General features: G+C 37.5%; 1 protein-coding gene and 1 long non-coding RNA gene across 2 annotated transcripts in view; one reads left to right on the forward strand and one right to left on the reverse strand.

Annotated features, from left to right (window-relative positions):
• Positions 1-16,177, forward strand: part of LOC132028645 (uncharacterized) — a 41,760-nt gene that overhangs the window by 24,236 nt on the left and 1,347 nt on the right. The window contains exon 3 of the long non-coding RNA XR_009407489.1: positions 15,129-15,180. This is a non-coding gene — a long non-coding RNA (uncharacterized LOC132028645). The remainder of the gene's footprint in view (positions 1-15,128; positions 15,181-16,177) is intronic.
• Positions 7,990-16,177, reverse strand: part of DHX29 (DExH-box helicase 29) — a 58,170-nt gene continuing 49,982 nt past the window's right edge. The window contains exons 21-27 of the mRNA XM_059417872.1: positions 15,882-16,106; positions 14,573-14,709; positions 14,065-14,158; positions 12,219-12,521; positions 11,183-11,314; positions 10,180-10,276; positions 7,990-8,335 (exon numbers count right to left, since the gene is read on the reverse strand). Of these exons, the coding sequence (XP_059273855.1) occupies positions 8,280-8,335; positions 10,180-10,276; positions 11,183-11,314; positions 12,219-12,521; positions 14,065-14,158; positions 14,573-14,709; positions 15,882-16,106 (1,044 nt within the window). The 3' untranslated portion in view covers positions 7,990-8,279. The remainder of the gene's footprint in view (positions 8,336-10,179; positions 10,277-11,182; positions 11,315-12,218; positions 12,522-14,064; positions 14,159-14,572; positions 14,710-15,881; positions 16,107-16,177) is intronic.

Consider the following 16,177-nt stretch of genomic DNA (forward strand, 5'->3'; position numbering starts at 1 on the left):
CCTTGGCTGGATGTTCTTGCTGATCTTTTGGGGGGAGGGGCTTGTTGCAGTGAGTCTCAAATGTTTTTGCCTGAGACAGAATTGCCTTTGCCAGGTGCCAGGCTAAGTAATCTCTTGGGCTCACTCTCAGAGTTTTTGTTCCCTGAATGTTTTCTGTAGCTTTGGAGGATGGGAATGAAGATGGTGGCCTCCCAATCTCCAGTCCCGGAGGAGCTGAGAGGTTGGGGCCCCACTCCTCAGTGTGCCCTCAGAGAAAAGCAGTCAAACCCTCCAGTCTCCCTGGTCTCTGGCCATACTCCATGCTTACCCAGCTTGTTTCTATCTCTGGCGCATGGCCCCATTTGGAGTCTCCAAACCCAGCCAATTCCTGCAACTTACTCCTGTGCCACTCCTCCCAGGAGAAGAAGGGTGGGGGTTGCCCTGGATCTGCCACTTCTAGGGTCCCTGCTTGAAGAGTAGTGCCCCATCTTTGCCTCTGATCATGGTTTATGGCAGCCCCAAGCTGAGAGCTCACTTCTCGGCTCCGTCTTTGCAGTCGGCTTCCTGCTCTGATACCTGGGAGCTCTGCCACACTCAGGCTCCCCCAGTCTTTCTGTGACCCCCGAGGGTCCTGAAACCATACTGACTCATCTAGGATTCCACCCCCTACTTAGCCACTGGAGCAATGTCCCTCAGTGGAGCAGACTTCTTCTTCTTCTTCTTCTTCTTTTTTTTTTTTTTTTAATTTTTAAAGATTTTATTGAGAGGAAGCGAATGAAAGAGAGCATGGGAAGGGGAAGGTTAGAAAGAGAAGCAGACTCCCCGTTAAGCAAGGAGCCTGATGTGGGACTCAATCCCCGGACTCCAGGATCATGACCTGAGCCAAAGGCAGTCACCCAACCGAGCCACCCAGACACCTTGAGGCAGACTTGTCAAAGTTCCAACTTTGTTTTCTGCTGTTTTACCGCTTGCCAGGAGCTGGCCCCTCCCTCCCCTGTGGTCTATCTTTCTATATATTGCCTCGGTTTCACTTCTGCACACACCCTACCTTCCAGAAAGTAGTTGCTTTTCTGTTCCTAAAATTGCTGTTCTTCTCTTCGATCTCCTTTTGAGTTTGTAGGTGTTCAGAGTGGTTTGATAACTATCTAGCTCAATTCCTGGGACCAGATGAAATTTAGGTCTCCTATTCTTCTGCCATCTTGCTTCTCCCCCCTTCAAGTCTTTAATCCATCTTGAATGTGTTTTTGTGTATGATGTAAATTAGTGGTCCCTTTTCATTCTTTTGCATGTTTAGTATTCCCAAAACCATTTACTGAAAAGACTGTCTTTTCCTCATTGCATATTCTTGCCTCTTTTCTCATAGATTAATTGATCTGGTAAGTGTGGGTTTATTTCTGGCCTCTCTATTCTATTCTTTTGATCTATAGCGTTTTCTTGCCAGTACCATACTGCTTTGATCACTGTAGCTTTGTGGTAGAGTGTGAAACCTGAGAGCTTGATATTTCCCACTTTATTCTTCTCAAGTTGCTTTGGCCGTTTGGGGTCACGTACAGCTTTTTGTATGGACATAGGTGTTTATTTCTCTTGGGTATATAGTCAGAAATGGGATTTCTGCTGGGTCATACGTTGTCTTCATTTAACTTTTTGAGGAACTGCCAAACTGTTTTCCCAAGTGGCTGCATGATTTTTATATTCCCCCAGCAAGGTATGAGATGTTCATTTTCTCCAGATTCTCCCCAACACTTGAAACTGTCTGCTTTTTTAGTTATCTTTGTAGTGGTGAGGGAGTATCTCATTATGGTTATGATTCACATTTCCCTGATGGTTAGTAATGTTGATCATCTTTTCATATACCTGTCAGCCATTTTTTTGTCCTTGGAGAAATGTTTATTCAAGTCCTTTACTCATTTTAAAAATCAGGGTATTTGGGGTTTGTTATTGAGTCGTAGGAGTATTTACTGGTTTTGGAGATTAACTCCTTGTGAGATACATGGCTTGCAAATATGGTATGGTATGGTATGGTATGGTATGGTATCACCCATACCATAGATAGCTTTTTATCTCTTTATTGTTTCCTTCATTGTACAGAAACTTTTTAATTTGATGTAGTCCTACTCTGTATCTTTGCTTTCTTGCCTGTACTTTTAGTGTCCTATCCAATGAATCCTTTGAATTTTTACCCTAGTTTTCTTAATAGTTTTACAGTTTTAGATCTTATTCTGTCTTTATTCTTACTTGATTGTTGTGTGTGGTAGAAGATAGGAGTGCAGTTTCATTTTTCTGCATATGGATATCCAATTTCTCAATAGCTTCTGTTGAAGAGACTATTCTCTCCATACTTAGTTTTGGCACACTTTTGAAGATCATCTGACCCTGTAAGTGTGGATTTCCTTTTGCGTCCTCTATTCTGTCCTGTTGTTTTATATGTCTGTCTTGGATATCCCAATACCACTTCATTTTGATTACTATAGCTTCGTAATGTTTAAAAATCAGGAAGTGTGAGGCCTTCAGCTTTGTTCAAGATTGTATTGGCTAATCAGGGCCATTTGTGGTTCCATTATAAATTTTAGAATTGTTTTTCCTATTTCTGTGAAAAAAATACCATTGGGACATTTATAGGCAGTGCATCAAATCTGCAGACCATTTTGGGTAGTATAGACATTTAAAAAATATTCAGTCTTCCAATCCATGAGCATTTAATTTTCTTTTGTGTTATCTTTATTTTAGCAATGTTATTAGTATACAAATCTTCTGCCTCTTTGGTTAAACTTTTTCCTAAGTAATTATTTTTTATGCCTTTGAAAATGGGATTGTTTTCTTAACTTTCTTTTTGTTAAGTGTATAGAAATGCAACTGATTTTTATATGTTAATTTTTTATCCTACAACTTTTCTAAATTCATTTATTATTTCTAATGTGTGTGTGTGTGTGTGTGTTACTACATAAAACATGTCACTTGCAAACAGGTAATTTTACTTCTTCCTTTCTGATTTGAATGTCTTTTTAAAAAAAATTAATTTATTTGACAGAGATCACGGTAGGCAGAGAGAGAGAGAGAGGAGGAAGCAGGCTCCCTGCTGAGCAGAAAGCCCGATGCGGGGCTCAATCCCAGGACCCTGGGATCATGACCTGAGCTGAAGGTAGAGGCTTTAACCCACTGAGCCACCCAGGTGCCCCAGATTCAAATGCCTTTTATTTCTCTTTCTTGCCTAGTTTGCTCTGGCTAGCACTTCCAGTATCTTCTAGTATTATGTTGAATACAAAGATTAGAGTGGGCATCCTTGCTTGTTCCTGATCTTAGAGTAAAAGCTTTGTTTTTCACCATTCCGTATGATTTTAGCTCTGGGATTTTCACATATGGTCTTTATTATGTTGCAGGAATTTCCTTCTGTTCCTAGTTTGCTCAGTTTTTAATTGGGTTGTCATTTTACTGCTGAGTTGTAACAGCTCTTTATATATTCTAGATACAAGTCCCTTATCAGAGAGATAATTTACAAATAATTTCTTCCATTCCACAGGTTGTCTTTTTACTTCCTTGTGGTGTCTTTTGAAGGACTAGTGTTTTTACTTTTAGCTTTGGCATGCACTTGCAGCTTTTTGTATATAATGTAAGATAAAGTTCCAAATTAATTCTTTTGTCTCTGGATATCCATTTATCCCAGTACCATTTCTTGCAAAGGCTATTCTTTTCCCATTGATGGCCTTGGCACACTTACTAAAAATCAGCTCTCCATAGACAGGTTGGCTTATTTCTGAACTCTCAGTTCTGTTCCAAAGATATATATGCCTATCTCTTTGTCAGTACACTGCTCAGATTATTTTTCAGTCATCTTTTCATTTTTCATCACTAGCTGAGTAACCTTAGAAAATTTAGCTTCTTAGGCTCCATTTCCTTATTTGTAAATTGGAAATACATTACCCCTTCCCTCTCAGGATTGTTGTCAGGAATAAACAAAAATATAATAAAGCTTTTATTACTCAGTGCTTATCACATCATGCTCAATTTAAAAATTTTTTAATGGAAATATGCTTTCCTTTAATGTTTTCTTTGCTTCCAGCTAATCCTAATAGACTGTTGTACTTCTAAATGCAAGAATTGATTCAATGAGAAAAGGTTGACATATTCCTGTCCCACCACCAGGATTCAACATGTTCTTACCTGAAGAGCATGCCATTTTATCATGTGATCCTCTCATTCATTCATTTGCTTATTTATTCATTATCTTTGCTATTAAGTTGCAGGGCACTTTCCTGCTTTCCCAATAATTATAATTATAATTATAATTATAGCACAGAAGTACTGGCCTACTGTGTTCTGAACCTACCTTCAGTGATAACCATCTTTATTTTGCTATCCACCAGCATTAGGTTTAGTTATTACTGCAACAACTACATCTCAAATTTTAAATTCTCAAATTCTCTTCCTTAATCAGCCTCCTTACTTTATTCACAATGAATTGGGATTAGATCCTGACCTCTAATTCCTCAGCCTCTCCATTTTCCTAGTCCATGGCCTCTTTTCTGGCCCTGTTTGCCTCTATGTAAGCATTTTTGGTCAACAATTCAATGAGCCAGTCTCTTTCATTCTAAGATCCCATGGTCACTTGAAAGCAAAAAAGCTCACTATCAATTTTAGCTGCTCATTTCCTCAAGCCCCTAAGCATTCATTGCTGAGAAAGCCAAAAAGCCTTTCCAGCTTGTTCCTGATATTCTTTAGTCCATTCTTGGGCTCCCTCAGATGCTAATATTATTCAATGTAAATATATATACATATCTATTTGTAGGGAGGTTCCATGTCTAGTGCTGGGCTTGAACTCAAGATCCTGTGATCGAGAGTTGAGCATTCTAGTATTATTCTTACTGTCTCCTGGTTCTATTTTGTCTGTAAATTAGTGCCAATCTTCCCATCCTAAAATATCTCATTCAACTTCTTAAACATTGCTTCTTCATCACATCTGTAAAGAGTACTCCTTATTTGGTGCACTGACCTTTTAGTTTGTATTCATTCCCTAAAAAATATGCTTTGCGTGCATTAGAGTTAACATGGCAGGCCTCAAGATTGCTCTCTTTAGAAGGACCTGCCTGCACAGTTGGCTCTTGACTGGAGCCTGTTCACTTGGCTTTGGAAAATTCCATGTTTTTCAGATAACACTGTTTTGACTGCTTGGGGTACTTAATACCTGCTTTCCTTCTGGGAGTCTGGAATTTTTATAGTTATGGTGTTGGTCTTTGTGCCTAAGTGACCAGCCTCCAGTAAAATACTTGTGGACTCGGAGTCTCACCTGGGCATCTGTGGGCAGAAAGGCTGAATATGTGTAGGGAGTCTATGTGTAGATTCCTCCAGATTCTGTGTGTTTTTTCCTGTTGCGTATCCTTTCTCTAGAGTCAGCCATACCCAGAGTCCTGCGAATCCTAGTCAGTCTTCAAATGTATAGGTCTGTGACCATGTCCTTCCTTCCCACCCTAATTCAAACTGCTCTCTAAAGTTTGATCTCTTTATGGTGTCTTAGTCCATAACAGTTGTTGACAATACTCTTGCTTCCAGAAACTCTCCTTCCTTGACTTCGTCAAGAAACTGCAGCCATATATGAACTCCTTCCTCTCTACTCCCTCATGTTACTCCTTCATTTACCAGACATTGACTGAATGCCTGTATGTGCCAGGCACTGTGCTCAGTATACATGAGTGAGTGAAACAGCCGTGGTGCTGCGGATTGTCTAGTGGGAGAACTCAAAAAGTGGTTATTTCATGTTAAGAAGAGTACTGTGTGGTGAGAATAATTAAAAGGGGAGATGGACTTCAGGAAGGGTGGTCAGTGAAGAAATATGTAGGGTGGTCTGTGGAGATTATCACTGATGCAGGGTAAGGTCTTTTTGGTAAAGAACATAAGCAGTACTTTACAGCAGAAAATAGCAAGTGCAAATGTTTAAAAAGTCTCTTAGAATCTTCTAGGATTCAAAAGGAGTCTGGTGTGGCTGGAGCACTGTGAGAAATTTGGGAGAGGAGGAGAGGAGGTTGGAGGGTAGTGAGGAACAGAACTTTGTAGGTCATGGTTAGGAGTTTTTATTTGAAAGACACTGGGAGACCAGAAAGGGTTTAAATCAGCTAAACGATAAGTATCTTTCAAAGATCATTCTTAGAAAGGTGTGATACATATGTATATTTTGGGGTATTACTTAGCCATAAAAGAATGAAAGCCTGCCATCTGCAACACCATAGATGGAACTAGAGGGTATTAGGCTGAGTGAAATATGTCAGAGAAAGACAAATACCATGAGATTTCACTTAGGTGGAATTTAAGGAAACAATCAAAGGACCAAGGGGAAAAATGAGACAAATCAAAATACAGATTCTTAACTGTAGAGAACCAACCTGATGGTTACCCCAGAGGAGGTGGGTCAGGGAATGATGAGCACTTGTCATGATGAGCACTGAGTAATGTACAGAGCTGTTCAGTCACTATATCATATACCCCTGGAACTAATGTAACACTGTATGTTAAATATACTGGAATTAAAATGTAAAAAATAAAAATTAAAAAGCTCTATTCTTACAGTTGTAGAGAAGAATGGATTACAGAGGGATGGGGAGGGGAGAGCCCAGTTTGGTGATTACTAGAGTGACGTAGGTGAAAGATGACAATGACCTGGGTTGGAGGGATGGCTGGGGAGATGGAAAGGACTGAACGGACTGTGAAATAGGGAGCGCTGCAAGATTTTAACCTCATGTGTCTTCCAGCTGCTCTCTCCTTCGGTGCTTTTCTCCACTCCCACATCTTTAACAATGATAAACCTATGGAAAACTCTAGCCCAAAGGCCCTAATCCTGATGCCACTATTTGACAACTTCAAAGGAATAAGGCTACAGTTACATTTCAGAAATTCAAATGGTTCTAGAGCCATCAAGCCTCTGCCACTTACTGCCAGTTTGATCTGGGCAAGTTACTTCACTTCTCTGTGCCTGTCTGCTCATTTGTACAATGGGAATAATGTACTCCCTACTCATAGGTTGTTCTAAGCATTAAATCAATACATAAAAACCATTTGGGCACCAGCTTGCACACACCTAGTGATGGGAAACATTAGTTCAGGACTCCACATTTCTGTCTCCATGTTACAAACTGAAATTCCTTTAGCACCCAAACTAGCTCTTTGATCTGACAATGTCCAGTTCTATTAACGGCACTAGCTGATGATTCCCAACTGCAATCATATTTGACTCTTTGTTCCTAACTCCCTTATCCCACTGCAGGCAGAAAGTTATTGCCCATAGGCACATAATTACTACTAAGTATTATTTTTACTCCCACATAAAGTGCACATAAAATGGAAATTATAGCTTTTTTTATTCTTTCATCAACAAATACTGAGTACCTATTAAGAGAGTCAAGCAGTTAGATTAGTTTCCTATTCCAATCTTTCGTCCTTCAGATACAATTCCTGCTATCTGGTCTACACAGGTCTATTTTTGAAGTTCTTCAACAATCTTGAGTGGAAATGAAGGGAAAATTCCTCGATGTAATCAGAATGTTGTTTCAAAAGCTACTGAGACCCTTGAAAAAGATCTAAGCATATTTTACTATCTCAAAGTAATTGACTTTACTAATTCAGTTATGGGTACAAAAAAGGGTTCAAGGGCATTGATACCAAAGCTTACTTAGGATGGAGGAAAATGGTTAAGCCGTCCATCCCAAGGTTCACAGTAGCATTAGCCATTCCTGCCTATTGTCTAGCAGGAAGTAGACATCTTTGCATACAGTGTGTATCTATTAATACTATTTTGGTTATAAATATTAAATAATTGATTCTGAAGTTGTTCTTTTCAAGGAAATTTAATTGCAACTGGTTTTGGAGTTTTTGCACTTTCTCTTGCGGGTCGAAAAGGTCTAAACTCTCCAGATAAGAAGGACTGGTAGAGCATAAAGTGTATACACAGGGAATCAGGACACTAAGTTACAGATACTACAGACACAGGCCTTGCCCATAGGCACATAATGATGTATGAAGCATGGATGATACCAAAAGATTTATTGTAAATGTAGTGCTAAATACATTGCAAATAATTATCATTAAAAAGGAACTAGAAAATTACACATGTTTAAAGTATGTGCTTTTTTTCCCGTCACCTTTAAGTTATGGCTAGTACCAACATTTTAAGTACTGAAATACTTAATGTGATGGTCCATTTTCACATAATTTCATGACTGTATCTTCATCTTTATTTTTACACTTGATCTTAGCCAAAAGGCCGAGAAGCGATTCTTCATCTTTATTTTTAAAGCAGTTGACCATGACTTTCAGTTTCAGTTATGATTCTCTGTTTTTATCAATTCTGTAATGATCTGCAGAATCTTGTCATCTGAGTGGAAGAAAAAGGCACCCATGAACAAATTCATCACCTGGCTAAATTCCCAAAGTATACACATGTGAACAGCAGGCATACTTGATTAGAAGATTCTTTTATATTAGAATACAAGACTATACCAGAAATATTCACAAGAAACCTAGAGATGTCCACAAATAGGATTTGTTGCTCTACAGATATTATTGTTATAGTTATTTGACCCTACTATGACAAGTAGGCCAGTGCCCCAAAAAGTGATGTGATTTAACTATTTGTCCTTTATAAGGAATTATTTATTTAAAAATTCTTTTAAGACAGGTAGTTTGCTAACTTTGTCACCTGGCTCAGATATACTGAAGGATCTATAAGCTGTTCCATCGTCTTCAGAATATGTCAGGATTTGCACGGTATGGACAAAGGAGGAGGAACTGATACCAGTTGCTCCATGTTTAGTCTGAACAGAAACAGTAACTTCTAACAGGGAAGAACTCTTGGAGAGGTGTCAATGGGGAAGTGACAGATCTCTCTACACAACAAAAGTATAAACACCAATTAATCTGACAAACAGAGCAACAGAGGCTACAGTATTTGCTAAGGAGGTTATGTTAACAGATGCTTCGCCTTTTCAACAGTTGTTCCGAGACTGTGACTTCTTAAGAACTTCACTGCCCTTCAGATAGGTGTAATAATCAGGGCTGCAAGACTGAAATTCTGTCTTTACATTAGACACTTCAGTAAGAGAGTACCCTGAGAAATTCTGATAACTGGGCCCATGGCCTGACACTCAGTCTTGGGGGCTACTCTGACATTAATTAATAAATAAATGAAGGAAGGAAGGAAGGAAGGAAGGAAGAAAAAGAAAAGATCATTTGCTAAAAGGGAAACAATGACGATCTAAAAAGAACCATGAATTTTAAGCTCCCTAAGTTTGAGGGTAGTAGCACTAGATCCATAGCTTCCAACATTTTATTCTATGAGCATTAACTGAGATACTTGTTAAATACAATCAATCATGCTGCAACCCACTGATCAATTCTTAACATCATTCAAAGTGGGAAAACCAAACTGAAATGCTTTGTAATGTGATGCAATGGGAAGAACAGAGCAGCAAGCAGAAAATATCCTTTTCCTAGAAATCCAATTAATCAAAGCTTTAGATAGAACTACTATATAGTTCGCAGGATATAGAGGGCATAGAGAAACATCTTAAATCAAAGCATGAAGATTTAACCAAACAAATCCTAAATGACAAATTTTACCAGTAAAATAATCCAGTTTAATAAAAGTTACTCTATTTAAAAAGGGGGATGGCAGTAGGGGAAAGGGTTATAAATTAAGTGATTAAAAAATAACACACAGGCCTCTCCCATAAAGATTAAATATGTCTGGTCTGGGGTAGGTCTTTGGACTTTGTATTTTAATATCTGCCAAGACGATTCGGATGATTTGGGAAGTTTGGGTGGGAAACACTGCACCAGATTAATGGAAAATTCAGGTGTTTACTACAGGTTTCTGTTGAAAAATAATGTACTTTTTAAACGGACTAGAGCTCTACTTTTGTGATAATGGTCGATAAAAACATGTTGGGAACCTCACAGAATGTCCCTTATAATCATAATTTAAGTTTCACCATCCTTTTTTCCCGGAAATAGCCAGAAGTTTAGAAGTAAAGCTTAGAAGAGGAAAGAGTAAGATAATTAGATTGTGAATAATGAAGCAATGTCTAGGAGTCTGATGGAATTCAGCATAAATTTTATGAAAACAATTTTTAATCATATGGACTGTTAAGACTTCAGTGTGCTAATGTACTCAAAATGTTTAAAAATAGTTTTCCAGCTATATTAAAAGCAAATACTTACTTTCAAGGGACATCTTAGGATTTTCAAGCTTTTTTCTTAAAACAGAATCAATGAGAACTCTAAGCTGCTTGAAAATGACAGCTATTTTTACAGGAGCCTGTTGAGAGGAGATGACATATTGTCCAAAGTTAATCTCTGTGAGTGTGAATGTGTTTCAATAAGTGAAAGAAAGCATGTATACCATGTGTTTAAACACATCTAGACTTGAATATAAAATGTTATTGGAAAAATACAGGGAAATTATTTCCTGTAACTTCTTACAATAACTGTGGAGGTGAAGCCTGAAATTTGGGGGAAGGAATTAATAGTTTTACTGAGGTGTAATTTACTAACCTTAAATAGACAATTTCTACAACCCTGACCTCTTGGAGAGAATTGCATATATTTTTTAAGTCGCATTTAAGTTTACTTCTTCAGTCTAAGACAAATTGTGATGGCACAGAGTAACAGAATGTTTTAGATTTTTTAAAAGCTGGTCACTGTTGATGGGGTTACAAAGAAATAAGCTTATTGCCGGTAGCAATGACTGGTCTAATTTTTCTGGAGGAAAAATTGACCATACTCATTAAAAGCTGTGATTTCTTACAGTTGGTATGAAGTAGAAGGAGCTTAGAAGTCTTGCTTGGCTAATAACAGCAATTCATTTACTCTAAGAAAGTTATTTAAACTTCTCACTGAATATAAGTATCTCATATATGGAAATTAATCACAAGGTTATCAGGGTAATAAATTTAGAATAATCCATGTAAAGTTAACTACTGAGACAGTTAACTTAGGGATGGCAAGTTATTATTACTGATAATATAGTCTGCAATAGTAGGGATATTATTTAATTTTTGTATTTAACTGATTTAAAACAGTATAGGCAAGATAAAATAAGGAAGTCTTCCACTTTCAGTGAAATTATAGGGAGAAACTATGCAAACACCAATAAAATTTTAAAAATCTACCTGTTACTGTAAGTAGAAAATTTTAATGTTATGAGATCAGCTGTAGCATGTACCTGAAAATAGATCCAGCCATCAATGGAAAGAAGACGTTCCCGGTGTTGAACTTCAATATCACCACCAAAAAGTAAAACTGGAAAAGGGGTTATTAGAGTAGTTTCCCTCAGATAAACTCGGGTATACCTTACCTGCATAGGAATAAAGAGAGAAAAAAAACTTTGCAGCCTGAAAATGTGAGACATTCATCTGTTTCATGTAAGCATTTCTGTAATTTGCTCATGTAAGATTTACACTGTAAGTTTTGTAAAGCTACCTTTACATTCTAACATCTGTGCATTTATACTATTAAAAGGCATTTTAAAACATTAATTGTAAGGGCAAAGTATATACCTTCAGCATAAATGAAACTATGAACAAGCCATTTTATAATACTAATGCTGTTAATTAGCTCAAAAATAAAACAGTTTCATAGTGTCCTGGTTTTTAGATCAATGTTCAGTTATGGTCATTAGTCAGGAATTCCTCAGCTTTTATATTCAAGGGTTATGACAGTGTAATGATTTTTGACCCAGTACTTCAAAATATGGATCCTTGTTAGTTTATAGCAAGCTACGACTGAAAAGATTTTCTTAATTGTAATCTATAAATACTTTTAAACTATCTTGGGTTACACAGTGACTCAAACTGTTGCCAGATCATATAGAGTTCTGTCTAATCCCATATCTCCTTTATTTGGAATGCACATAGAACATGTCTTTGTTCTCTTTTGAGGTAGCACCTTTTGTTGAAATCTCGGAACTGATACATTATTTTTTTTTGAACTGATACATTATTAAACAATATCTATTTGCTATAATTGTCTTTACTTCAGGTAGGAAAGATGATAGCATAGAAACCTTAATATTTTTCTTTCATTAAGTGAAAGAGATAGGACTTTTTATGAGAAACTATATACACACAGATTTCAAATATGTAAAAAATAAACTGTTCAACTTGAGAACCAAATATAATACTTGTTGGGGCATCGTGACTTGTTACAACTGACTTCTAGAATAAATCTCTGAATAGTGGAATTAAGAATAAGCACTTTACCTTCTCCTGGTATAAGAGCCATCCATAAGTCTGCAAATCTCGATTTACTGAGGATGGATGTACTTGAGCTTTGCCTTGGGCTGTCTCCACAATGCAAGCCAATTTTTCTGTAACATCAACTGATTTTGTATAGATTATCTTCCCCACATTGTCATATAGTCCAGCGGCCAGTACAGCTTTAAGAAGGGCAATTTCTTGGAAGGAAAGAGTCTGTGAGGCTCTGTTTCCTTCCCAGTCATTGGGTGTTGTGGATGATGAAAATCCTGCTGCCTTAACCAACTTGATTAATTCTTGTTTTACATCCTAGATTGGTTTATGTTAAAAAGAGACAAGGTCACAATTGATTAAAATAGAGAAACTGACAATCCTTTAATATATATTGCTGTTTCCCATCAAAATTGATAGGATGCCAAATTATTTAGTTAACTAGAGCCCAAATCAAAGGAGGAAAAAACGATACGGTAAATCAAGAGTTACCTATTTCCATGGCCCAAGACTTTCCGTGTCATAAAACATGTCTAAAATGTGAGAGCAATAAAAATGTGCCTGAACACATTTGAATTCAATATATTTACTTCAGTAGTAGCTCTCTCCACTCAGAGAGGACTAATACTGAACAGGAGAGAATCTTGGTCCTGGACTGCAAATACTTTGTTCATTTGCCCCCGAGAATCTCACCTTAATTCTAACAATGACACCTTCATTTAATCTAAAATTGTTGTGAAAAATCTGTATTTGCCTTTAGTAACTAAGTGCCAACCAGTTTAAATTCTATAGGAAGGATGAGCATTTTTCATAGCAAACAGGATACAGTCGATTAAAAGGTGATATTTACATTTGGATTTCCTTTAGGTTTCTGGTTTGGGGCTTAAGAGACTTTGATTCCAGGTGAGAAAAGGCCAAACAGCTGCTCTACCACCACAGGGGAGGTGAAGAGATGGAAAACCTTGCAGCAGGGGACGTGAAGAAAGGAGGCGGGAGGTAGATGGGTGGTTTTAAGGGAGTGGAGACAGGAATCCCAGTGAGTTAGCCCACTTTATCCCTTTATCTACTTGTAGAAGGACAAAACTCATTCTCCTGCTCTCGTCCCGGCCGTTATTTTGAATAACAAAAAATAATGGCTTAAGTTATATGGGAATAAAATATTTAACCCTGTAAGATATGAGCACAGAATAGAGAAATTATGTAAGATACACTGTTTATTTTCTGAATACTTTTATAGCATGTCTGCAGTAGAAACTGTTTGCCTTTAGATGGTGTACTGAACATCATTTCCTATGCACCATGAACAGGAAGTATCTGCAGAGGAGCCCTGCTTTTTGCCATCACTTGTCTTTTTATTTTAACCAAACTTCAACTCTCTCTCCTCCAAGAAATAATTCTGGTCCTCAGCAGTCATCAAAACCCGAGTGATGGGCACAGTTGTTAGGTTTCCCTTCCCAAGAGCAGATTTATACACTTGGTCACAATCAGCCACAGAGTACCATGCTGTGGATGCTTTACCATAGCTATCATCCTACCTGCAATGAAGTAGCTGGCTAATGCTCAGGAAAACAGAGAAGAATTTCACTAAAGGGAACTGTGGCTCTTAGGAAAAATGACTAGGTCCTAAGCCTTGGAAGCATTTTATGACTATTACATTATGACTGTTAAATACTATTTTAAATCGCTGTTTAATACATAAAAGTCACCTACTATAAGAAACGAAACAAAAAATTACAAATACAGTAATTCAGCAAATTAAATCTGTACTATATCAATCACCACCCGAGGCATTTCTATTTCTTACAATAAGCCTATCCGTCAACCATATGGCCCCGAATTAGCAAGCTCTATCAAGACTTACCTCTAGGGTTAACAGAGATGTTCTATTAAGAAAGTTTCTCCGGCAGTATGCTATTTCAGAACGACAGCCGCCTTCTTGCCGTGCTTTTTTCCATCTATGTACATAAAATGACCCAAGTTTAACATGTTTTCTTTTCAAACTCTCTGTTTCAGGGGTATTAACCAAAGTAAGCTTTAATGAAATTACAATCACTTAAGGGGGGGGTCTTAATTGTTGTAGGAGTTACTAACTGAATATAGGAATATGAACTGCAATATGGAGACTTTTTTGTGTATGAGTAAATTATTAACTCCAAATATGAGGTAATATAGGTACAATACAATGTACATTATTCTTAAATTTTAGAAGGATTATAAAAAAATCTTTAATATAATTATACCTTGACAGATGAAGTAACTAAAAGGTAAATCTTAGATTTACCTTTTTAATGCAAGTCAAAGATGAATTTTTTTTTAAGTAAATAACCTCAGTCACTGACTTACTGACAACACCCAGATTATTTCTTTACCCTAGGTATGCGTTGTAGATCGTCAGGTGGTCCGAATCGGCCATAGCCAAAGCTGATTTGGCAAGATCTGCCTCATCTTTCCGACCAATTGGTGTAGTAAAAGGAGACTTCTCGGTCATCACTGCAGCTAGTGTTGCCTATCCATAAATAACCAGAACATTTATCAGTAAAGAGGTATATATGGAAAGGTGATTTGTAAAGGAAAGCAAATCATACAACAGTCCCACTTTCAAGTTGCATGTTTCTTTTCCAACACCTTGTGTTCTTCAATAGCTAGCAGTTTCATTTTAATTAGTTATTGTGGGCTTCACTTAATTTAATTTTAAAAATACAGCACTTCTAGACCATATTTATAAGGAGGTTACATCACCAGAATCAGAGATAAAAACCTGACTGGGTATATAGTGATTCATAGTCTCATATAGGGAGAAGCAATCCAGAGTCGTACCTCCTGTATCTTGACTCTTAGCTTACAGAATTTCCATTGCCTGCAATGTTCTTTAAATACTTAAAAAATAATTTGTAATGCATTATGATCCATTTGTTTTTGTTGCAGCTTTTCACATCAACTATCATGTCAGGTTATTTTTGGACTCAGCACAATTCTGGTGAGTATTCTTAATACTAGAGAAACCGAGTATGTTAAACACTTATTCATTCTGTTTTTAAACAGCCCTGGTTTGCAACCCCAGAAAAGGCCACAGCCTGGTAAAACTGGGAAGCTGTAATGGCACAGCAGGCATATAGAGCCCAGAGATTCAGAAGGAGGCACAAAATTTGTTAATTCTGAGATAACCTGATAAAACAGAACTGCCAGTAAGTGCTGGCTCAGAGAGATAATGCAGAAAAAGTGAAGGAATAAAGTTTTTCATTCTCCTTAGGTAAATCTGTGGGGTTCGCAGTTTTAAAAGAATCTACTTTATATAAAGGGGCACCTGGGTGGCTCAGTCAGTTGAGCTTGGTCCAATTCTTGATTTTGGCTCAGGTCAGGATCTCAGGGTCATGAGATCGAGCTCTGGTTGGCCTCTGTACTGGGCAGGAAGCCTGCTTAAGACTCTCCCCTTCCCACCCACCAGAGCTTGCTTGTTCTACCCCCCCCCCCATCTATATATTCAATTAAATAAACATTTCAAATGGGATTTTTGATAGCAAAAGTCTAGACAAGCCAAACCCTATTATAAAATAGTACCTACAGTACTCTTAAGAGATGAATGTATATGATTTTGTATGTAAATACAAAAAGTTAAAAATTATTTCCAAACTTAGCCAAAATGATAAAGTGAAGAAGCAAGAGAAGCATTTATCTTACCACTGGGTCAAGGCAACCAAATATGGCACCAAAAATAAGCATCTTGCCAATCTTGACATTCACAGGCAGAGCTGCAAGGTGTTGGCCCAGTGGAGTCAGTGTAGGCTCATTTAGTTCACATGCTCCAATTTTTCGGAGTAAATTCATTGCATTGCTGATTACTTGAAGCTGAGGAGGATCTAAGGCTTTGGAGAGGAAATCTTCAGGAGAACCAAGATTGCATTTCTGCACATTAAGAAAGAGTGATAAATCAGTATATTATTAGAACTGACCAAAGAGATGGTTAAATTGGAAAT

This window comes from Mustela nigripes, chromosome 12 (assembly GCF_022355385.1).
Source record: "Mustela nigripes isolate SB6536 chromosome 12, MUSNIG.SB6536, whole genome shotgun sequence".
In the NCBI taxonomy this organism is placed as follows: domain Eukaryota; kingdom Metazoa; phylum Chordata; class Mammalia; order Carnivora; family Mustelidae; genus Mustela; species Mustela nigripes.